The following is a 23,466-nucleotide window of genomic DNA, read 5'->3' as shown; positions in this document are numbered from 1 at the left end:
CAGGTAAGTTTGAGCCATTCTTGTAGTGACGGGAAGCTGCCAACAGGTGGCACCCACTTCCTAGCTTCAAGTAAAATCTGGACTGGCTCAAAAACCTATGCATTTAGAGTACTACTGCACTTATTGTTTGTACCTAGAGAAAGTTGTGAATTTATACTGCGGTCATTCAATAAATCATTCCTCTAGCTAGCTAGATAAAGGTGTTTGTTAAATTTGATAATTCATGTAAGCTAACAGAAAAAAACAATGAACTGATGGAATTGTAGACTCCAAATTTGATAACAAAATGGTTGCAGCAGCTGACTAAACCAGGGTAGAGGAAACAAGCCAAACAGAATTTGGTCATACCCTACATTAAGCAGGCAACCACACTTGACTACAGGCTCGCAGCAAACCTTAGGTACTCAAGATGACTATGTCATTATTATTTGGGTGGATCTCTTTATGAAATGGGGCTTAACAAGAATTCAAATTTGATGTTATGATTCATGGAACTGTAACTATTTGAAGCCAAGAAAATGCAACAAATAGCTTTACCTCAGTTTCACTTACTAATTTATTTTTTATACAATTCATTGTGGTACATGTGATGTGCAGGAATTCATTGCGGTACGTGTGATGTGCTGAAAATTGATGGCCACAGTGAAGTTACCCAGGTGTAAACCCGATCCAATTAAATTCAAGACAATTGACCAAAACAGTTGAGTACACGCTGAAATAAATATTTTCATAGAGCCGCCCTCTGTGCCCTTTAAGTCTTTGTATTCTCTGTAATCTCTCCTCAGAGATCAGAGAGGCACTTAAACACACTCATAAAGCAAATAAGTCCTCACAGACTCAACATTAAACCAGTAATGCAACAGGAACGCTTCTTGGAAAACGTTAATGGTGACCTTAACATGTGATGCTGTGCCAAGCACAGGGGTTAGGTCTGGGACAGCAGCTGAACAGGCTTACCTTCCAGAACCACTGGATGACTGGGTGATTGGGGCAGTAGCCGTTCTTGTAGACGGTGTGCTGTCTCCAGTCGTTCACGTCCACGTCACCCAGACCACACATCAGCAGCTGAGGATTGCACGGAACATGACTCACCTCACCGTGAGCCAGAGCTAAAGCCGCTACCTTTTCATGTGAATCGCACCTCCACACATTCCCTATCTCAGGCTTTTCAGCATTTCAGGCTTTTCTTTGCCCCTCAGTGAAGGGCCACTCCAATGTTTCATGAAACGGCAGTGCACCCACAGACATTCACATGAACATCAAAAAATCTATGGACTCATTATCTATTGATGAGGTGGCCGTTCTGACCTCACCAATTGTCAAATGACCTAAATAAATGTTGACGAACAGGGGAAAACTATAGTTGTTTGCATTCAGACCCCAGAGACTGACTGCTCCAGAGTCTGGCCCGGACTGCATGAGTAATGCCTTCCTCTGCCATCACAGAACTTGTGAGAGGTGTGTTTTATCTGCCCCAGCTTGAGATTACACCAGGAATGCGAAGGTTAAACTAACCCTGGCCATTAATTAAGTGATTGTTCTGTGACTGTGTTCCTGTTTAAACAGAAACTGAACAGCTCCTGACCCGGGCACACTAATATAAATCATAAACACGCTTTGCTTCATAATTGGAGTAATGTTCAAAGCTGAGTCATCAAAAATGACTGGAATAATAGCACAAATAATAAGAGAAAGATAAAGGCAGACTCTCTTATGGACAAACTATTATGAAAATACAAATTGGAAACCCTTGCAGCTAAATTCAATCTCAAAATTCATGTGATTCACAATACCATATGCTGAAAAGCAAAAACTGCCGGATAAGTGAACAATACCTCTAGCTCATTTTCATCAAATATCTTTATCAGGTCGATGAGAATGAGTTCAGTGAATCCCTGCAAACACAAAGATAAAATTAGATGATTATATTATACATTATCATTTGAAACCTGATTTCTGTTGTTAAGCAGATAGCAAAGTGCCCCAGACATACTGAAAAACAGAATATTTACTATACTAAGAGACCGGAATAAACAAAATTCTCTGTTGTATTCCCTAACGGCAGAACAAAAAGAAAAAAAATTATGTCGCAAATGATCCTATATTCATGGGTGTTGGTTGGTGATACTGACGTACAATACTAACAGATGGAGCAAAACACCACCAAAAATCTAATGCCCGTCTGCCACCTAGTGGCCAAAATTATAACTGCTTCTTTTTTTTTAAAACCATCACTGCAATGTTTCACTTACCTCCAAAAAGGCATTCATTTGCTTCTGGACCCTGTTAACAAACCTCCACTGAATAACGAGGCTGTAGAAAGGTACAAAAAGACAATAGGGAATCAGTGTGTATTTATATGAAACATATCCTGAGCAAACTTTCTCATAAATGCCCATTAACTCAATATTTTGAGTTATATATACATCATATTTTGCACATAAATAACGTTAGACACTAGTGCCTTCTCATTGGAATTTGAATTTTCTAAAAATGACAAAAAGGAACAGTTCATTTCCTGGGTTTTTTGATATTACAGGTTCAGCCCTGAAAGTGACCCATCCCTTCAAGGAATTTTCATTTAAATGAATTAACCCCTTACTTACTCGATATATTCCTTTTTGTTGTCGTTTGTGACGACCATGTCCGAGCCACTGGGTTTCAGATCCACCTGATATGTCTGAAGGAAATAAATGGAAGTACAGCATCAGTCCTGTGAGGCAAATACTGGCACACACAAACACACTTAAAATGAAAATCTACAGCAGTGATCAAAGGGATGGGATGTGCACTAGTAAGTCTATATTTTACCATTACGTATAGAATCTCTACTCGTCTGTAAGAGCCATTGGCCTCATTGTGTGTCAGACTGCGGGGGGATGAGCAAACTCGCAGCGGGGGGGTGGGGGGGTGAAGGGGGGGGGGGGGGGTTGTGGGGGGGGCGAGGGGGGAGGGGGTAGGGTGTCTCCGCACCTGGCCGAAGTTGTCCTCGTCGATGCAGAAGCGCAGGTCCAGTTCCGTGGGGTCGTTCTCCAGGATCCACTTCAGGGAGTTGTAGTATTCACTGTCCTGAGCAACAGAAGAGAAACACACCACAATCAGACTCAACAGATCAAGCATATGAATCCTAAAGCACTCCCATAACTCCTTGCATCTTACTGCAGGATGAAACACTGATTCCAAAGCTTCGTAATGGCTACTCCGTTAATGAATTCTCTACATAACATGACCTGCGCATTCACTCACCACAGACTCCATGTCCATCAGTGTGATCTGTTTACCCAGCATCATCTTGTAGAAGGGTCTGATGAAGAAGCCTGCAGTGAAACAATGGCATTCAGAGTGAGTCAGAGTCAGGAGACCGAACACATCAAACACGCACCCAAACAAGACAACCATTTCATGTTCAATTTCACGTTTCTCCTGCAGGTGTAATTACAGTTAATGGATGTCGAGGGATGTGACACTTCTTTATGAGCTAAGGGATGGAGAGGACCCACACCTGTGGCACTCCGTGAGTAACTGAATGAGACGAACTGGAGCAGGTTAATAAAGCCTCTTTGTTATGTAGAGAATCAGACCATCAGCTTACGCGCATTCACAGGGTGAGAACCACATAAGAGAACAAGTGGGCGGTTCAGCAGTTGAGTTCAGTAGCCTACCGTCCAACAGCTTCCCATGAAACACGGCCATCCCAGCCACGCGTCCAATAAACTTGAAGTAGGACAGGTGGTCTTCATTACAGAGCCCAGAGTTGGGGTTGATCTGTAAGGTGTAATTGTCTCTACAGGGGGAAATAAAAAGACAGCATGAATAGAGAGGTCTTTCATGAGGTCACTTCCTATAGCTGTGCAGTTCAGGTCTCTTATGCACAATGCTGGTGAAGGCCTTATTTTCTCTTTTTTAAATTATTTTTTATTTACACATTTCTGTTATTTTAATACATTTTCCCCCAAATGGCATTTTGCCTCCTGCCACCTACCCAGCTTTCCCGCCAACAGCATGTCTGTTGGGAAGGATCCCAGTCTATTCAATTATGAGTAATCTGGGTTTGATTGGGGCCCTGAGCTTGTGACCTCATTAAATGTTAACAGCACATTTGTACCCTTAAGCACAGAGCACTGAATCAACTCTGCGAAGTATAAACACAAACGCATGCACGGCCAACATGATGACAGTGTATTATCTCATGACATCACATATATTTATTAAGCAGACCTCTTTATTAGTGCATGCTCTTAGACTAGAGCATTAATATGGCTAAATGAGCACAGCTACAGCAAGAAACACAATTTAAACATACACACTATTTAAAGAAGACGCTAAGGAAACGTTAATGGGGAAAGCTAAACAAGCCAATAGTAAAAGCACTATAATCAGAAAAACGCCACTAATCAGAACTGGCTGGACTTTAACAACAACTGCACTAATGCAATGACACATAAATGTCACACTTCATATTGTTTTGTTGTTTTTATTTCTCATGGTCCCACCCCAAAATAAAAAAAGCATTGCCACTAAGGGTCAGCATTTCCCTTACATGAACCCTGTAACACGGCCTTACACCCCTCTAAATCATTACTACCCAGGAAGCAGGTCTGAATGGGAGGAAGAGCTTGTGACCGCATTAGTGTGAAAGCAGATTAGTATTTATTTTCAATACTGGCACAGCGGTAACCTGAGTCTCGCAACACAATCTCCCATGACGGAGGAAGAATGCAAATGAAAAGTTAATGAGCGTGGGTACTGGACACTGGCACCGAGACCTGAACAATGAGACCTGCTGGCCTGGCACTGCCAAATGTAACAGGAGGCAACGCGCTTGCTTTAACATGAGACCTAATGCGTTCAGGACTAGCAGGAAAGGCTAATATACAGGAATGTCTAACAAGGCCCACACCAAACTCACAGGGACCAGTGTGCAATGAGAGAACCTGCTAGCACTGCTTCTGACAAAACTGTTTCATGTAATCCGCTAGCTTGGTGTTACCCAGTCAGATCCAAAGCGACCACTGTGTGCACAGTTTAACTCCTAGCTAAGCGTATCTGAAATGTAACGGCTCAAACGCCAGCTTAAATCCAACTCATTTTCTCAAGAATAGCCAGGGCGCTGCTAGCTAATGGATGAGGACGCAAGGTCCGCTAAGGTACTGTTAGCTTTCGTACTGCTCGACTGCCCGGACATCGACCCGTAGCTACAACGAGAGACATGCCTGTACAACAACAAGGTCTAACGACAGGTCTGTGCCATGTTCCACATCCAGTTAAAAAAGGATCACCCCCCTGTGTGTCTGTTCTTCATCAGCTCATTCATCAGCCTCTTAAAATCTGCCATGTTGGTGATGAACCACAGGCTGCGATATGGGCAGGCTTATTCAGGGAAGCGTACAAAGGCTCAGACAGCCACATTTGCGCACACCTGTGTCACATGATCAGCACGGATCCTCGCAACTACCCACAGGTGTGAAGAATGAAGAAGCCATTAAAGGGCACATACGAGCTTGAGAACCACTGTGTATCTGTGAAAAAGCTATGCTATGTGCTGTGAACAAGAGGAAAAGGCTCCAGTGGGCCAAGCACCATCAGCACTGCACCAGAAAGATTGTGGAGGCAGATGCACGTCCTTTTAGACCAGCAGATCATAGCTGCTGTTTCCCTGTAGCCAGAACTGGTTTCTCTCTAGCTTTACCTGTAGTTGTTATGTAATTTTACAATGGTCTATTTTGCTAGATACCAAAAGATATTTGTCTATTGCCTCTGATCTTACTGGTTTTCTCCTCTTAATATTACTGCTCATCAGCAGGATCGGAGAGAATGATTACATATTTAGGTATGTGTACCACAGTGTGTCACAATGCGATATCAATGATCTGTCTTAAACCAGAAGAAATTCATTTTTGCCAAAATAATTGCATTTGTGGCACTTTATTTCTACCGGTATAATCTAGTATAGTAAGTGTCTTGCATCATTTAGGTCAATTTCCAAGTCTCTGTGATGCACACATCTGGAGTTATAAAGCCTTAAATAGAACACCCCCTAAATGGGTGAGGATTGGCCAGATTTGGCATCTGCGCGAAGGGGTTAAGATGCAGAAAGACTTTATGGGTGAGTAATAAGCAGTCATTCCTCTGGAAGTCCATTAGTGCCACCCTGCGTTTACTTTTGAGAAAACCAACGTCCGGCTTCCCACATCAGCATCAGCACATGTGATCAGCCCCTGTCATTTCTCTGTGTTTCCACTCATCCTCCCTCTCGCTTTGCACAATGACTGGGCCAGTAATCCTGCCACAGATGGACCATCAGTCCATCATTACGGGCAATTCTGAGCAAAAGCGTCATCTGAATGAAGCACGCGAAGGACGCACCCAACGCAGATGATCTAAAATTGGCTCAGGAGTGCGTAGGCTGTCGGTGTGAGAGGAGGACCCACACACAGAGTGCATGAGCTCAGTCACTCACGAGAAACAAAGTCAAAGAAGGAGAAACTCAGTGAGGTCACAGAACACCAAATATTCATGAAATAATCTGCCTTTTTTTGTTGCCTAAAAATGATTTAAATAGCAGTGGCAACCTTATATGGAATAAGGCAGACGCATTACAGATATTATAGGAGAGAAAACAATAGTGCCCCCCCCCCCCCAGCACCTCTCCCCCCCACTCACGTGGCTGAGTACTCGAAGAGGCCGTAATAAGGGTTGAACATCTCCTTAGACAGCAGGAAGAACCACTCGCGGGCCACGCCCCCATAGTCCAGCCCCTTTTCGGACTCAAACTCTATCCAGAGGCGGGCCTTCAGGATGTCGGGCCTCTTGAGTGACATGATGCGTCGATACGACTCCTCGAAGATGTTGTTCCTGTGCAGCTTCATCTCGAACCTGTTGGGGATGTCCGCCTGGACCGCAGAGGGACGGGTCGCGTCAGAGACACCAGCACCACAGGTGCAGGCTGACCGGTCACTAGAATGCGCTCTCAACATGGGTGTGGCAATATCAACTATCATCACTGAGGAGGAGGTGCATTCTGCTGAAAGCCACCATAGAAAGAAATGGCCGCTCCTATGAATAATCCCAAATGTGATTAATCTTACAGAAATAGCACATACTGAAAATAAACTGAAAAGGAACATCCTGATATTGTAACATCTCACAATAAATCCATGCACGCACGCACGTACTGTAGGCACTCAGGCATGCGCACGTGCACAAACACACACACACACACACACACACACACTTTTACCCGGTGACCGAAAACCCATGGCATAAATTCTTACCGGTTTCTTCAATTTTTTCCTGAAGTAGTCGTATTTCTGCTTGAATTCTCTGGAATATGGCACAGCCTACAAACAGAAAAATAATTGGAGCAGAGGTGGCAGAGGGTCAGTGTCTGGTCTTCTGGGTGCTTTGAGGAAGCAGTGCAGGCTGGGAAAGCACTTACAGGCCCGGTGATGGCTGGGCTCTGGAGACGAGGGTCCTCCCACTGCGTGTTTTTAGTGTCTGGAATGAGAAATAAAGCAAATGGGCGCAGCACTTCATACTGGGGCACCTTCAGACCCATCCATTCCCACTGCTGCTTCAGGGGAATACAGTCATTCAAAGAGAAAAGCTGCACTTGATCGATTCTGCTTCCACAGAATCCTAGCCTGAATTTTTAATCTCTTACAGTCTTTAACAAACCCTTTCCAAAGGTATATACGGTTGGAATGAGTCGGCGTATAAAGTAGCAGAGGTGGAGAGGACCATGCTGCACTGAATCAGGGGGGAGTGCTGGGTAGGCAGCGAGCTCTTACTGTGGTCGATGTAAAATGTCCGCCCGTCCGCATGCACGCGCTCCTCCCAGCCAGGCTGCAGGTCACAGAGAGGGGAAGAAAACGAGTTCTGTGACTGCGGCCCAGAGGCGACACAAGGACACAGCCACAGCAGCCACGGGAGCCATGGACATGTTCACAACCGCACAACCCACAGGTTAGTCCAGGCCACAGTGAGTCCCCTGCCCCCGCCCCCCCACCCCCGTCAGACCGGGACAGATGGAACGGTCCCAGCCGACGGCAAAGCTCTCAGCGAGAGGCACCGCTCCTAAAGGGGGAGGGGCCGGGGGTTTCGGGGGAGGGGGTTCCACTCGCATGCAGCACACAGCAAGCCGCGTACACTCTGACACGGCAGGCCACACCCCTGGGCGGGGCCAACGCAGGGCCCGCAGGCTGACCGCTTTTCATCACAGGGGTCTCATTAACAAAAAAAAAACCCAAGGGCCACAGGACAGTGTGTGGTGAGGGGGCCGAGCGGGTGGGGACGGGGAAGGCGGGTGGGCGGGGAGAGCGATGGGACAAAATCCATGCCAGTTATGAGAGTGCAGTCTGCAGACAGTGGGACAGGCACAGGGGGAGAGGGAGGCTGCGCTTGCATTGGGCACCAACCTCCTCTAGCAGGTTCTGCCAAAAGACATCCCAGAGCCATGGAGAGAACAAGGAGAAACAAAAAAAAAGACTAAAACACCACTGGCCCATGAGACTCCTCTATGCCTCAGAAAAAAAGACTCATAAAGTTCTACACATCTGTGCTGTGCATTGAAAAAAACATTAACGAAGTCATAAATATGTGTTGTGCATTGAAAGAAATATTGATGAAATTCTATAAATATACCTGCACGTTGTGCATCTGTCTCTATATTAGGCAGTTTACTTAAATTTGACTTAAAGTTGACAGTTTTTTTGCAAATTTCAGCAAATTATTTGTTGAAGTTATATTACTTTTAAAAGGGGTTTTCAATCCATTAAAATGTTTTTACCTATGAAAATGCTGATGCAAGTTATTGCAGTAAAATGTATTTTTTGCCAATTACATGAGAACATGACACAGGTTAAAAAAAGTAATACCTTTGGTAAAGCAATCTAGTAATACACATTATAAATACAAACAAGATGAAAAGTTAAAGGTATTATATAACTTTTGTCCAGCTCTCACTGGTATTAACAGGGATGTACAGCAGTTAGCTACTCTCATAACTGTATGGCATTGGCTTCCCGCTGGTGATGCTGGTATCCGGACATTTTAGTCAGAATGGTGTTCCACATACAGGTTACAGACGCACGGCAGTGGTCTTTCAGTGGCCTCTAAATGACTGTGCAGGAAGGCCTGGGCTCCAAGCCGATAAGAGATATACTGAGGATTCTAATCAAATTACACTAATCTGAATTTATCACAGTACTAACAGGGAAAGTAACTGAGCTCAGATTTCATTAAAGCCATACAGCAGGCCTTCAATTCATGAGCTTCATTTTGGATTTCATACATAAACCCTGATGCACGCTGCACTGAAGCTAACCTCCTAGCAGGCTTCTTGAGCAATTTTACTGCCGCTTGTTGAAGGTCAGAACATATACCACATACATAATAATTTGCAATTCTGCTGTTACCAAACTGATCTATACAGTCTCAGGAAAATATAAAGTACTGCGTACACCTTACCGGGGATTAAAAACTACTTCAAAGTCTCTCTTGGCAGCTGCCTACATTTCCGTTGTGTCCTGTGCACAACGTTACGGACCTTCGCTTTTTTAGAGCTCTTCATTTCACAATCTCCTGTCCCCCTCCGTAAGGGTCACGGTTAGGGTTAGTGTGTGAATACTGGGAAGGACAGAGTCAGGTCAGTGAAGCAGAAGCCATGGCGGCGTGATCTTCACACTCACAGGAAGTGGGCCCAGATCGCCAGGTTCCAAGGAGGCCTTTGTCCTCATGTGGACCGGATACTTCAAGCGCGGGTCTTCCTGTGAAAGACAAATGGGCAAGAATGATCTGTACCGTCTCCAGACACGCACGGCTCGGAACGTCTCGTCTCCTTCACCGTCCGGTCTACCACATCAGATTTCCCACAGGAGGAAACCCACAACAAATCCACTACAGTTCCCACGGCTGCGCGTTTGCCTTGTAAGCCGTATGTTTGATGTGTCATATTATGTAATGTAAATAATACAAGTGGACGTAAATAAGGTCTAGTTGAGGTCTGTGACTCTTAAAAGAGTATCCACCATACACACAAATATACTGTAAAATATACAAATAGCATTGATTTTCAGACACACTAGGGTGTGAAATAAGGTGAGCCCTGTTAGTACACATTAAGTGTGTTCCAACTAAGCAGTATATACTAAAAAATATTATAGCAAATATTCCTACAAAGAGCTGCCCCTAAAAAAATGTTCTATAGGACTGCTTAAACACCATAATCTCACCATAATCTCTTTACTCAAACACAGAACAATTCTCTACTATAAAGAAGTATGGGGATATTTTTGTTATGGTGCTCTCTGCTTTTAACAGCCAGATTAACTCAAGGAAAAAGCCCTTATCCCTTATTTAACCTTGGCGTACATTGATATTTGAGGTCAAATTCCTTCCATGCACAATGTGCATATAGGCAACCTAAGCATTTCCATGGAAACTGTGGGAATTCTGTCAAATTTTTACCCTCATAAACAGACCACAGAGCTGTTTAGGTATTATGTATATCACACAGTGAATTATTTGCAGTCATTTCTATGTAGACTACCAAAAAAGAAAGCACTCAACTACATCAGTTATTCCAAAGCACGTTTACTATTTTACATTGAAACACTACAAGTCACAAGTCATGCTTTTTAATAGCTTTTGGTTAAGCAAGTGCAGAATAACACCTTGAACAATGAAAGATTTACATAGACAAGTCACCATTTTAAAGTATAGTGTCAGCCTGTGTTCAAATTTCTTAGAATTTCATAAACAATGGCATAGTCCGGAGTGTTCTATAAAAAAGCTAAACAACCACCTTGCCAAAAAGAGGAGCAAAGAACTGTGTTAACTGAAATGTGCCAATGTGACAAAAGAAATCTTGTGCTATGCCACTATGACACTTACCACCACCAGGTGTCAGACTGAGCTTCTTTACAGATGAAAAGCAGTGTAACTCACTGTCTGCACTGATGTTAGCACCTACCCTACCTAGCCCTGACCAGGGCCCAATGCTTAGTACCGTCCGGAGGTAAAATGTAGCCAAAATAAACTTGGCAGAAGTAGGTCAGGAAAAGTAATGAGAGGGACCTAGATTAAAAAAGGCAGGAAAATTTTTTCAGTGGGGAATAGATAACCTAGCTAAAGCCTTTAATGATAACCAAACCTCACTTTTTTTTGGATGAAAGACAGACAATAGTTGTTTCACTAATACAACAGAAACTTTATGATAAGCTTCTTCGCACATGCTTGCATCGGCCATTTGTAAACATGCCCTACTGGTTCAATGATAATGAGAAACCAACACTGTGCTTGATGAGAAAACATAAACAAGACCCCTCTTCTGGTGTAAGAGCAGATTAGCAAGGCAACGGGGGAGGACAATATTCAACCTACACTGTTTGTAAAATGAGAGAGCAGTCACTCATGCAGTAAGTCACTTCCCGTTATCACATTAACGTCAAGGACCTGATGACCGTGACACCTCCTGTTCTTTGCCGTGTAAAACTTTATCTCATTTTGATGCTGTGAACGTGTCTATAAGTGACTTTGTGAAAGCAACTTTTCTGACTAATCTTCAGTTAAACTCTACTGCTGCTGGTGCCTTTGGAGTCTGAACTAAGACCAGCGCCTGTGGTCCATGTGGCTTAAGACACTGAGCTGTACCTGGACGTGTGTGTGTGTGTGTGGGGGGGTGGCGGGGGAGCTCACCCAGGTGGTGGTCCTGGAGTTGTGGTCGATGAAGAAGGGCCTCCCGTTGGGCGCTATCCGCATCTCCCAGCCGGGGGGCAGGAAGCTCTGCGTGCTCTTGTGCTGGGACTTGGGCGAGCTGTAGGGCGAGGGCTGGGGCGACTGCGGGTTGGAGAAGGTGTCCTTCACCGCCCGGCGCACCTGGATGTTGTTGGCTCCCTGAGAAGGGTGAGGAGGGGAGAGGAGTAAGCCGCACACTCGGGGCATTTCTCTGGGGCAAACATACTCCCCGCTGCAGGCTTCGTCAGCACTCACTCTATGTTCAGTATTCTTCAGTAATAATCCATCACCCTATTATTTAACTTCACTTGTCTTTGATTCATTGTCCAATTGAAAAAAAAAAAAAAAAAATGTCACCAGTTGACAAAGCCAACCCCTAGGGGAGATAAATTTTTTTTAAAGCTTGTTTTGACTACATTTTCTGCACAACAGTTTCTATACAACGTCCCTAACTTGGACTTGCCACTACCTTTTGTATCACCACTGAAAAAGACTGTGAAACACTGCTGAAGAGAAGCAAGTAAAGAGCAATGCGACCATAAATACTGAGCTAGCAACCTAAGATTACTGGACAGTGTACAGTGATGACCAAAGAGTAAAGTATGTCAAAGCAGGTACCTATGCGCATATAGTGGTTTTACTTGAAGCCAGTTTCAAAAGCCACAGGTGATGAAATCAGTGTCACGGCTCTATTTCTGTTGCATAAATGCCAAAATTGCCTTGAGACTTCTGCACATAATCATTGGCTGGGAGATGTTCCACTCATATGCACGTCTGTAAATGAGAATGCTCCTTTCATAGCAATAAGCCTCTCATTTAAATGCTATTTGTCATTTGACACCTGGAGCATAAAAATAATTTTGTAGATTAGCATGTATTAAGCCTTATTACCGTGCAAATAGTAATAGCAAATGTGCATGTTTGGGTGGCCTCAATTCCAGCGCTGTAGGCCCCATAATGAAAGAAATAGTCACAAAAATTCTAAAGGAGAGAAATACAGTACATATTCTTTAAAAACATAGGACTAAATTATTGTAGAATCGTGAAGAAATAAGACTTCACATGGCACGCAAATGTTTCTTTACTCCTTTAAGTCTTTAGTAACAGTCCTTAAGAAAGCACTCTAATTACATTTCTTTATCAGCATACAATCCTGTCACACATTTCTGTGTCAAGATAAAGGAAAAGGAATGTCTTTTAATCTCTCCCTGAAATTAAAACAGCATCACAGAGGCCTTCATCTCAGCCTGAGCTTCCTGGCTCCTCCCAAGCTTTAATGAGCTCTTCTCAGGTAGGATCAGGACACTAACCAGAACCCCATATGGTTCTGATCGTTCGGGATGATTACAGACCATCTCTGGACTCTGAGAGTTAACCCCTGACTCTGTTATCTCAGTAAATTCTTCCATAACAGCAGTGCTTTGAAAAGGCTATTACTTCTATCTAGTTTCTATCTTTTGTTCAAGCAACCAAAGTCAAATGTTTTCATTTGTTGAAAATGGTTTAACATGCACAACATTTTTTAAAAACCTTGTGGAAGTGCCTTGAGCAATACATGAGGTGTGTTCCACGAATCAAGGAATACATACAGTAAGCAAAATGCACACAAGATCAAGAAAAACTTCAACTTAAATCTCAATACAAGAGCAGCGATGACTTCAAGATCGACAAAATGATAGCGTATTATCAGTGGAGCTCAACATTCTTGGCATGCTCTGTCATTCCCTGATGATCAATAAACACTGAAGCCTTGAGAGGAGGACAGGGCAGTGGCTAGCCCAAGGCGAACAGGAGCAGCCAACCAAAAGCCAGCTGCAGCGGCTAGCCTAAAGCGACCTGTAGCGGCTAGCCCAATGCCAGCTGCAGCCACTAGCCCAGAGCAAGAGGCAGAAGCTAGCCTTAAGTGACCTGTAGCAACTAGCCCAAAGAAAGAGGCAGAAGCTAGCCTAAAGTGACCTGTAGCAACTAGCCCAATGCCTGCTGTAGTGGTTAGCCCAAAAGGAGGGGCAGCGGCTAGCCTAAAGCAACCTGTTGCGACTAGCCCAAAGCAAGCGGCAGCAACTAGCCTAAAGCAGCCAGTAGCAGCTAGCCCAAAGCAAGCAGCAGCAGCTAACCTAAAGTGACCTGTAGCAGCTAGCCCAAAGCAAGTGGCAGCAGCTAACCTAAATCGACCTGTAGCAGCTAGCCCAAAGCAAGCAGCAGCAGCTAACCTAAAGCGACCTGTAGCAGCTAGCCCAAAGCCTGTGGCAGCAGTGCAGAGCATCTCTACTTTCCTTACATAAAGACTGTAAGAGATCATCTGCACTCCTGCTGACGAATGGCTCCGTTACATGTTCGTGTCACATGAGTGTAGTTCACAGCAATAACCACTTATTTCTCCAACAGCAACATCACCTCCAGCGACTCCTATGCCGGCGTGGGAAGAGATTAACAGCACAACGGTGGTCCATTACATCATCCTTCTGGATGCTTGGACAATTTTATGTTTCTGGAATGGCTTATAAATGCGATCACAGTCTGCCTTTGAAATCTCAACGCGGGGAATAAACACACACAGTAACAGCACTTACACACATAAAGCAGATAACACCACACAAATTAACTCATGAAAGGAAAAGTGAAAAGTGAAAAGCTTTGGGACAGGAAAAGATCAGCTGCAGAAGGTCTCGACCCTGACATCCTGCCCTTACATATCTGGCCCAGGGAGAGCTGCAAATCCTGCAGTGCTAGTGTGTGGCATGCGTGACCGCTGGCTGGACAGTGCTCAGAGCGGTCAGCTGAGGAGCTTACCCCCCCGCCCCCCCCACCAAAAAAAGTGCCGCGGTGACAAGTGCGGCTCACCTGATAGGAGCGACAGCTGCCGCGCTCCCCTCATCAGGATGATGCAAGACGTTACCGCCAATCCCACGGTAACTCTATAAGCGTGACCGCCAAAGGAGTGGCGCGCCGTGCCAACGCACAACGCTCACCACGCTCAATAAATAATAACAACAGCAGCGTCAATAAAAACACCTCTTCAGGAAACAAACACGGCGCTTTGGGTCAAAGTCCAGAGCCGCCCATTACAATCCCCGTCTTCTGACTCCCGACAGCAGACGGCTTCGGGCCGAGGAGGCGGCGAGGGCAAATCACGATGGCGAAGACGGTGGCAGGAAGTGCGAGCCCTGCATTTCAAGCAGCTACACACGAGGAATGAGGGGGAACCTCTGCTTTTGCTTCAATAGTACAGATACATAAGAACCCACAAAGCCCTGCCACAGTGAGGTAAATCCTGTTCACTGGTAACAGGCACGTATCACTGTGATGAACCACACTGTTTTATCAAGGTAACAACCATTTTCAGCCTCATTGCTCTTCTACTGCCTGTAGACCCCAGAAGCAGGAAGTTCCCTTTGCTTGGTGTTGGGGTCACTTGGTTTACAACTAAGTTGTTTCATCAGCACACATGTACAGTTTAATGCAGCATTTCAAAGAATATCAAATCTGTCAGTACTTTGACTTCCTCTGTCACGTGACCGTCTAACATGGCGGAAATGTGGACACCATGAAGGCTTTTTTTAATGGCTTACACACGGGCACTAGGAATAAAAGTAAGCTCCATATCTCAGCTTCTGAATATAATTCTCAAATGGCCAATTAGTCATGCTAAGATTTGTTAAGGTAATAAAAAACGAAGTGACAGAGACAGCTTTTGTGAAACCTCAGAATAGAACACACTTCTAAATATAAAGACTCTTTGCAGTATTCAAAGATATGCATTGTTAATGTGCTGCTCTTGACAACAGCAAGGTCATGAGGGAAATTTGATGCCAGCAGTCAAGTTATACTCATTGATATGCTTGATATTGCTCAATATGGTATTCCTGAATTCAGTCTATTGCTTAGAGGAGACAGAAAGGGGAAAAAAATGCTAGGCCATTCAAATATTCAGGTATGACTCCTGTTTTGCAATTCATCCTGTGAATGTGAAACAAATAAACCAGCATTTAAAACTGTACCAGTCACAACCTTATCAGCCCTGTTAGACACGCCCTACATAAAAAAGAAGCTTAGCACTGATTCTGGAATTTTCTCAAGGAAGGGACAAATAGATATGCCATATTTTAACTGCATTAATATTATTGGCATAAAATTTACTGCCATTGGATTTTAAAATTCTACAATTTTTTAATCAAAACATACTTTTAGAAATTAATTTAATGTCCTCACTGACACTACGTCAAATAATTTTCACTTAGAACAGGCTCACCATTCTTGTCCTTTTGCCAAATGTTCCATTTTTAGCTCACAGCATTTTTATTCCCTCCCCCTGAGTGTGTGAATATAATGTCATTTTCACAGCAGTGCTGAAATGCATAACCACAGGCTGTCAAGCAGCCCCCTAGCAGGCTGCATGCAGAGAAGAGCAATTCCACACATCTCATCAACATCCTGTTCATAACTCCACACTGCTGGGCAACTCCGCACTCCCCGCTGATCACACACGTATTACACCGAATGAAGCTTGATCATTGTGTTCCCAGCACAGGAACTGACCTCATTCACAGAAGATATAACATCCTGTGAATTATTACAGGAAATGAGTAATGGTGACAGAGAGAAGAGGGAAAAGGCAGAGGTGAAAAGGTGATACCAAGAGCACCATGCTGGATGGTGACAGCAGAAGCTGAAAGAGGTGTAGGACGGCCAGGCCTGGGGGAGAGAAGAGAGAGCGAGGGGAGGCGGGCGTTAGGAGAGGAGGAGGGTAATGACGGGGGAGCGAATGAGAGGGGGCGCTCTCACCTCAAAGGGGGCCGACAGGGTGACGGTGGGGGAGCTGAGGCTGCGGGGCCGGCGCAGCTGGGGCTCGCTCAGGTGGCTGTTGATGGTTACCGTGGAGGCGGAGGCGGAGGCGGAGCCTGAGGCTGCAGCGGAGGTGCTGGCCCCGTCTTCTGTGTGCTGCGGTGGAGAGAGAGCCTTCAGGGTGGAGCGAGATCCCCTTAAGCCAATCAGGGCACAGAGGAGAAGCCCTCCAATGAGCATGCAGCTCGGCCTCAGCGTGGCAGGGCTTCCTGGACAGTGCTCGTGAAGAGAAGGTCAACCAAGCAGAATGCAGACTTCAAATGAACATGACAAGTTCCCCTTTGGGACACCGTCAACCATGGGACTGACTCTCTAGAGCGCCATCTTATCCAAATGTAATACCAGCACAGTTGCAGCAGTTTATAGGTAACTGTGCAATGTGCAATAAACAGATCATTGGTTCAGAGAGTTGGCATGTTCATTTTATGAAGAAAACGTAGATGAACCATAGACTTCAAAAGGAATGACCATTCCAAAATCACTTTAATTCTGCGGTAGGGAAAATTCTTGTGAACATACAATTTCCAAAAATATGGCTGCAGCAGTTAAATCTCATGGATTTGGTTTATGTGCACCATGGATGTTCACTGGGTGTTCACTTCTACTAGTCATTAGTAGTCTATACAAATGATTAATTGACCTTCCCTTTGTTAAAATACAAAAAAACAAATGCTTTTCAGCTAAAAGAGGAACGGCTAGAAAAAAGAAAAGATACGGAATCTGGAGAAAGAAGAAGAGAAAGCTGAGAAATCAAAGGAACGGTGCGAGCTCAGCTGGCAGACGTCTACATGAAGGTTAGAGATGATCCCCCGAGGGAGGGGACGAGAGGATGAGGAAGGAGAAGAGCGATGAGGAAGGGCGCGGGCGGGCGGGCGGGCGGGCAGCGTCCGGTGCGGGGACGTCCTGGGCCGCCGTACCTGCAGGATGGGGCGGGTCCAGGTGGTGGTGCGGTTGTTGTGGTTGACGTAGTAAGTGCGCCCCTTGGCGTCCTTCCTCTCCTCCCATCCCGGCGGCAGGCCGGGCGTGGTGAAGCTGTAGGGCGTGGACGGAGACTGGCCGAGCGAGAGAGCAAAGCGCCGGTTAGGTCAGCTGACCAGAGCTGGGGGGAGGGGGGGCTGTATGGGGGTTGGGTATGACCTGTAACCCTTACAGGATGCCAGGGCAGACCACGGGAAATGTGCTCACCTTGCAATGAAAATCGGCAAGGAAACCCTAACTACAGATATTAATTTTGTGTTGGCAGGACATTAATTAACCATAATTTTATATATTTAGATTGCTTCCCCAATACAAACGTAAATGCACAAAGGGGTCATTCCAAGACAATGAATAAATGTTTTCCGTTGTCAACTTCTTTCTCAAACGGAATCTATTTAGAGCTGAAAAGGATTTTGCAGGGGATGGGGCAGGTTTTCTTCATGGTATCTTACGGCAATGTTGAGAAGCTTGTGGAAATATTTTTATACTTTATATATCCAGGTTCTGTAAAATAAACACCAAAAATTCAACATTTCTGAGGCCTTCTCAGTTACCAAATAAACTACATTCTATTCACAAACCCTTCCAACCCAAGTGTGGGAAACTCTACACCTGGTCACAAGACTGGATACAAAATGATCCAAATGTCATTCAGCTACTTCGGCAAAGCACTGCTGCAAATTGTTTTAAAGAGAAGTTTTAATCCTGTAGACTCGTAAATGAAAGTATCCCCATAAGAGGAATAAATGCCCTTTCAAAGATAAGCCAAAGACTAACAGTGGTCCTAAAATGCACTTTAATAGTGCATTAGAAAGCTTCCAAAAGCTAATACTGGCCTGAAAATCCCTTGTTCCCAGTAGGTGAACTAAGTGAGCTTTAACAGCACCTTCAGTCCCACCAGCACTAAAATCTATATTTAGAAAAGGGAGTGTCCAGAGGTCTGACTCTTACACTTCTCAAATGTCTACAGAACAAGAAAGAAAGCCAAAATGTCAGCAGTACTGCAGCAAAATGGCACAAACTGTTTCAAAAATGTAAATGTCATCAGATAACAACTCCACATCTTTCAATGTAATGGTGCACAGGAGTAAGAGGTACAAACAGGAGAAATAAGGGGAACAGACATTTTACACAACACTGAGCAGGCAATGTTCAGCACAGACTCCAGGGCCCAAGGACAAATGACACATCCAGACTGAACACCACAGGGCCCTTCTGCTCATTATTAAGACTGAACAACACTGAATACCAATATTTAAGTGTCATGGATAGCAACAAAATTTAATAAAAATGAAAAAATGAAAGAGTACAAAGCACAGACGTTCTGGGGAGAGCAGTATAACTTATATCTGACGAATAATCAGAGTACATTATGACAAACCACAGACCAACAGAGATATGAGATATCTCTAAGAACAAACAAACACACACACACACACACTTCACATACACACACATAGCACATACCACCATAATTGTCTTTGTTTAAACAGCCAGTGGTGAAACATACTGCACTAAGATTTCAATGAGAGAACAAAAACAAACTGTGTTTATAATTAACAGTATGATTAGTTAGCTGTTCTGTAGAATAAAGTTGAAGTAATGGGTAATAACTCCAACAGATTATTGTTTTTTTCGGAGCTGCATGCATCGTAAGGGAAATCATTTGATAATGCTGTTAAATCCATGAATGCACTAGGTAGTTCATTTAGACAATGATGGGGTGGGAGAAACATATCCAGCTGTAATTTGCTTTGCTGTCAGACCAAACAAAAGTTGTAAAATACAAGTAAACTAGATTTCTTTGTTAAAACCTAAAACAGCTACTCAACCCCAATCCAGCCTTAATTGATATTCATAACATGTTGCAATGTGAAATGAAAGTTGGAAAAATAAAAAAGTGTGAAGTACACCGATGTGCATAAAAGAAGGTTACCATGGGCTCTTCAATGCCTGTGACAGTTTGAGCTCTCGTTCTTCTGGACTGGGTATTCTGCTGGCAGACAATAACTTTAGAGTGAGGCACGGGGGGGGGGGGGGGCGGAATCACACGCCTTTCCCGGGGAGGGGGGGGGGGGGGCAGGGTTCGAGTGAGGGATCAGAGAAGTGAGGCATGAGGGAGGGGCACTCCGCGATTAGGAGGAATTTGAGAGGAAGCGAATGCGCAAGCGGCTGTCGGCATGGGAACAAAAGATAACGGGGGGTGGGGGGGGGGGGGGGGGGGGCTGGACATCAGGGACCAGGTTGATTGTGGGGTGAAGGTGAAAATAAGCACTGTATGGAAAGCCTTGATCATTTCCCTTTGGATGGACAGCCAGGAGCCACTGTGAGCATGTAGCGTGCCAGAGATGGTCTGCAGTTGATTCATGGTTGATGAAAGGTGTTACCCTTGCTGCAATCTTTGAAAATGTGGATGGCCATTTTGAAATGCCTGACACATGTCTGTTTTACTAATAAAATGCACCAATATGTCACACATAAATATGAATATCAGATATTGTGTGGGCACAAAAATGCAACATTTAAGGGCCTAAACCTGCCACAGACTCATTTAATAAGAGACTGAATAAAAGTACATTCACAGCTGCTTTTGGTGTGCTCTAGTTACCACTAAACTGTGTATCACAATAAAAATTCCATGTTAATTGCTTATCATGAATAGTATACATACGCAATTATACTTTATTTTTCCAAAAATATTTTTTTAAAGGTTTTACTACAGCCTTGTTTATAAAAACGATGTGAAAATAATTCTGAAAAACCTTTACAAAAACACATCTACTCACATAAGAGGGAAGACATGTTGGCTCCACTAATGCATACCCGCAAGGCCATTAATGATGAGGACTGGTGTGAGCCACAGATAAAAGCAGACCCTAAACATCATTTCAAACTACAATACATTCAAACATTTTTAAACCTACACAAAGACATTTATATTCCTAACTTCCCCTCAGAAAACACCTGCAAGGGAGCTGAAGTTCTGATTCAATCGAGAGCAAAGAAACCACCACGCCACACACGGCTCACAGTATACAGTATCACAAAGCCAACTAACAACCATTTCAAATCTGCGTGTTCAGGCATGACATTCTATTTGTGATAACGCAGATATCTAACCATATTTATAAAAAACTGCCTTAGAGCCATTTAGAGATCCATGAAACTCAATGAATCTTTTAAAAAAAAGCATGCATGCTAATCTTGAGGTCAGCTCTTGATACATTTTAAGCCTAGGCCTTCTACAGCTACTGGGGCCGCTGCATCAGCCGCTGGCTCCAGAGGGAGAAGGGACAGCCCTCTTGCGTAATATCCACATGCACGTGCCCCGAGCGCCCACAGGGACCCTGTCACTTTCATTACTCCCCCTGAGCAGGAGAGAGGAAGAGAAGCTTCTGGAAGATGCCTGAGAAAAGAAGAGCCGGAGCGAGGCAACTCCGCCCCCCCACTCACCCAGCCGGAGCAGAGCCCGTCTGCCACACCTCACCAGCAAACAGCCTGGCGTCACACGCTACGCTCACTCCACACAGGAAGGAAAGGGAGGGGGAAAAACCCCCTAGAGTTCCCCCAGAAGGACTCTTTAGGAAGCAGAGAGCCAGCCAGGCTGGGAGCCCATAAACCTCAAGAAGCACTAAAACTCAGTGATCTCCCTCTTCCATTGGCTTGAGTTCATAATGTTGTATCCGTGCCACGATGCTGTGTACTGTTCTTTACCATGCTATGAGCTACGTGGCCAAGGTGCTGATTACAGACCCAGCTGCTACAGCAGATCAAAGGGAGAGCCACCATGTTAAATGCATCAAGAGCTTAATGACCGTTTAACGATCGCAGATACGAACTTAGATAGGAAATAGCATGCTGTGTTTCTAGGGCCCCTGTGACCACTCTATAATGAATAGACCCTGTGGAATTAAACAGCAGTATTACTATGTAAGGCAAGGCACAGGTAGCATGAACGTACTACCTCCTGCCAATCTAGCCTGCCGCCGCGATGCCTCACAAACCACTCAGTCACCACGTCGTCGTCAGGCAAGGGCGCTTTGCCAGATACGCCCCCTTCCGACTGGCCAGAACCCACACAGGAACCAGTCCGGCACAGGCCGGCAAGCCAGAATTAATCACTGCATGCAAATCGAGGTGAGGAGGTGAAGAGGAGGCGAGGAGGAGGTGAGTCGCTGTGCGAGATGTGTGAGAGGAGAAGGGAGGGGGAGGCGGGGCGGGGGGGAGTGGGCGTACCGCGGGGGGCGGGGGCTGGGCCTGCTCGCTGACTCCATCCGTCATGCTGGAGGAGCGCAGCCTGGAGGAGAGCTGGCTCTGCTGCAGAGAGGAGAGAGGAGAGGCGGCGCGTGAGAACCTGTGGGTTTCTATGGACGCCACAAGGTGGACTGGGGGGTAGGCAGCCCTGGTTCTCAAGGGCCAAGACCTTTGCTGGTTTCTGTTTTCATCTTTAAATCAGCACCCAATGCAGACCCAAGTAACCTGGTGAAGTGAGTTTACAGTGTAATCAACTCTAGTTGACTGATTAAGCGAAGAGTAATCATAAAAGCAGCAGGGCCTGTGGCTGTCCAGGAGCAGGGCTGCAGACCCCTGGGTCAGACTGAAGGTGTGAAACTAAGCCAGCTGAGGGCAGGGGGCGGGGTCTCACCACAGCAGGGCCGGAGGCCTCTCCGTTGGTGTCGGGGGCGAGCGACAGGCGGAGGTTGATCTCCTCAGAGAACTCCTGGGGGCTGGACTGCGGGGCGGGCGTGGGCGAGGAGGGGGCTGGGAGGGACTGGCTCAGGGTGTCCGACGTCAAACTGGAATCCTCCTCGGAGATGGGGTCCCAGGACTGGACGAGAGAGCAGGGATGCAGTGTGTTTGGGCAGGCGAGCTGAAAACTGCATTCTGGGGCATCTCCAAACGGGGCCCTCCACAGCTGTGACTGGCCTGGCCCCATACTGTACCCCGTTCATCAGAGACAGTGTGCCTCAGAGCACCACGCTGATGTCACTGGACTTACAGTGTTCACAAGGGTTTGGATTTTTGTACAGAAGCAGGATATGAAGTTTCAATAAACCTTGAAACCTGCAGAAAATCACGTATTCCGTAAAATCCAAGCACGACCTTAAACTTTCCACATTCAATTTCAGGCTCGCAACATTTGCCAGGAGGGCTGGGACCTGCGCACTCACGTCGTCTAGATCCCGGGGCTCGATGTGCTCGTTCTCCAGGTCTTCGCTGATGTGCCGCCGCGAGCGGAACACGCGGTGGGCTTCCTGGTTGATCTGGCGGATGTGGTTGTCATTTTCCGTCTCCGAGACCACGTCCCTGAAACACAGCAGGACACTCTTACCGCCTAAGATACGCGCAGGTCCTTTTCCTTAAAGAGAAGAGCTGTAATATTCATCATATCTCAATCCCACGACTAAAGGCCTATTCCTTTTGTTTTCCCGAAAAATCTTCTTTTTCATATTTTAGGCAAATACCAAAAACCATGATCATTTTAAATAAAAAGCCAACTGTCAGCTCTAAAAAGCAGGCTTGTAAATCAGGCACATGAAGTGTGGAATGAAGGTTTCACACTCGTGAGGCAGAACAGCCGTCTCTTCCCGCGACATGAAGAAATCCTTCATTTGCATTGCTATTTGGACACCGCTTACAAAAGTCAAGGCAAATCAGCATTTAAGACAGCTAGCGTGCAGACAGCCAAAGACAGGCTGGAGGGCTTACTCTAAATGGAGCTCTCTTTAACTCCGTGAGCAGTTGATTCAAGTACTGCTGTCCAGCAATGCTTATCGCTCAGAGAACATTAGGATGATCCACATGACTTCTGAGACCTTACACAGAGTGGTATAGCGTATGCTGATGTGCAAAACTGCTGCCTACTTGTGCTAATCATTCTTAATTTTAAATAGGCTGCTTTACATTGGC

General features: G+C 45.3%; 1 protein-coding gene across 11 annotated transcripts in view; it reads right to left on the bottom strand.

Moving 5' to 3' along the window:
- Positions 1-23,466, bottom strand: part of nedd4l (NEDD4 like E3 ubiquitin protein ligase) — a 64,708-nt gene that overhangs the window by 3,944 nt on the left and 37,298 nt on the right. For 4 of the 11 annotated variants that reach the window (XM_035390301.1, XM_035390303.1, XM_035390295.1 and 1 more), the window contains 20 exons: positions 22,728-22,863; positions 22,202-22,384; positions 21,793-21,873; positions 19,493-19,552; positions 17,496-17,630; positions 16,519-16,674; positions 11,698-11,895; positions 9,690-9,767; positions 8,418-8,432; positions 7,791-7,845; positions 7,439-7,497; positions 7,275-7,340; positions 6,664-6,893; positions 3,663-3,784; positions 3,247-3,317; positions 2,974-3,069; positions 2,607-2,680; positions 2,253-2,313; positions 1,836-1,895; positions 958-1,065 (listed from right to left, as the gene is read on the bottom strand). In XM_035390301.1, coding sequence (XP_035246192.1) covers positions 958-1,065; positions 1,836-1,895; positions 2,253-2,313; positions 2,607-2,680; positions 2,974-3,069; positions 3,247-3,317; positions 3,663-3,784; positions 6,664-6,893; positions 7,275-7,340; positions 7,439-7,497; positions 7,791-7,845; positions 8,418-8,432; positions 9,690-9,767; positions 11,698-11,895; positions 16,519-16,674; positions 17,496-17,630; positions 19,493-19,552; positions 21,793-21,873; positions 22,202-22,384; positions 22,728-22,863 — 2,044 coding nt within the window. The remainder of the gene's footprint in view (positions 1-957; positions 1,066-1,835; positions 1,896-2,252; positions 2,314-2,606; positions 2,681-2,973; positions 3,070-3,246; positions 3,318-3,662; positions 3,785-6,663; positions 6,894-7,274; positions 7,341-7,438; positions 7,498-7,790; positions 7,846-8,417; positions 8,433-9,689; positions 9,768-11,697; positions 11,896-16,518; positions 16,675-17,495; positions 17,631-19,492; positions 19,553-21,792; positions 21,874-22,201; positions 22,385-22,727; positions 22,864-23,466) is intronic. The other 7 variants (XM_035390304.1, XM_035390305.1, XM_035390306.1 and 4 more) reach the window with 5 other exon arrangements.

The sequence above is a fragment of the Anguilla anguilla genome, chromosome 14, assembly GCF_013347855.1.
Source record: "Anguilla anguilla isolate fAngAng1 chromosome 14, fAngAng1.pri, whole genome shotgun sequence".
Taxonomy (NCBI): domain Eukaryota; kingdom Metazoa; phylum Chordata; class Actinopteri; order Anguilliformes; family Anguillidae; genus Anguilla; species Anguilla anguilla.
Note: the sequence above shows the minus strand (reverse complement) of the source record. Positions and strands in the feature narration are given on the sequence as shown.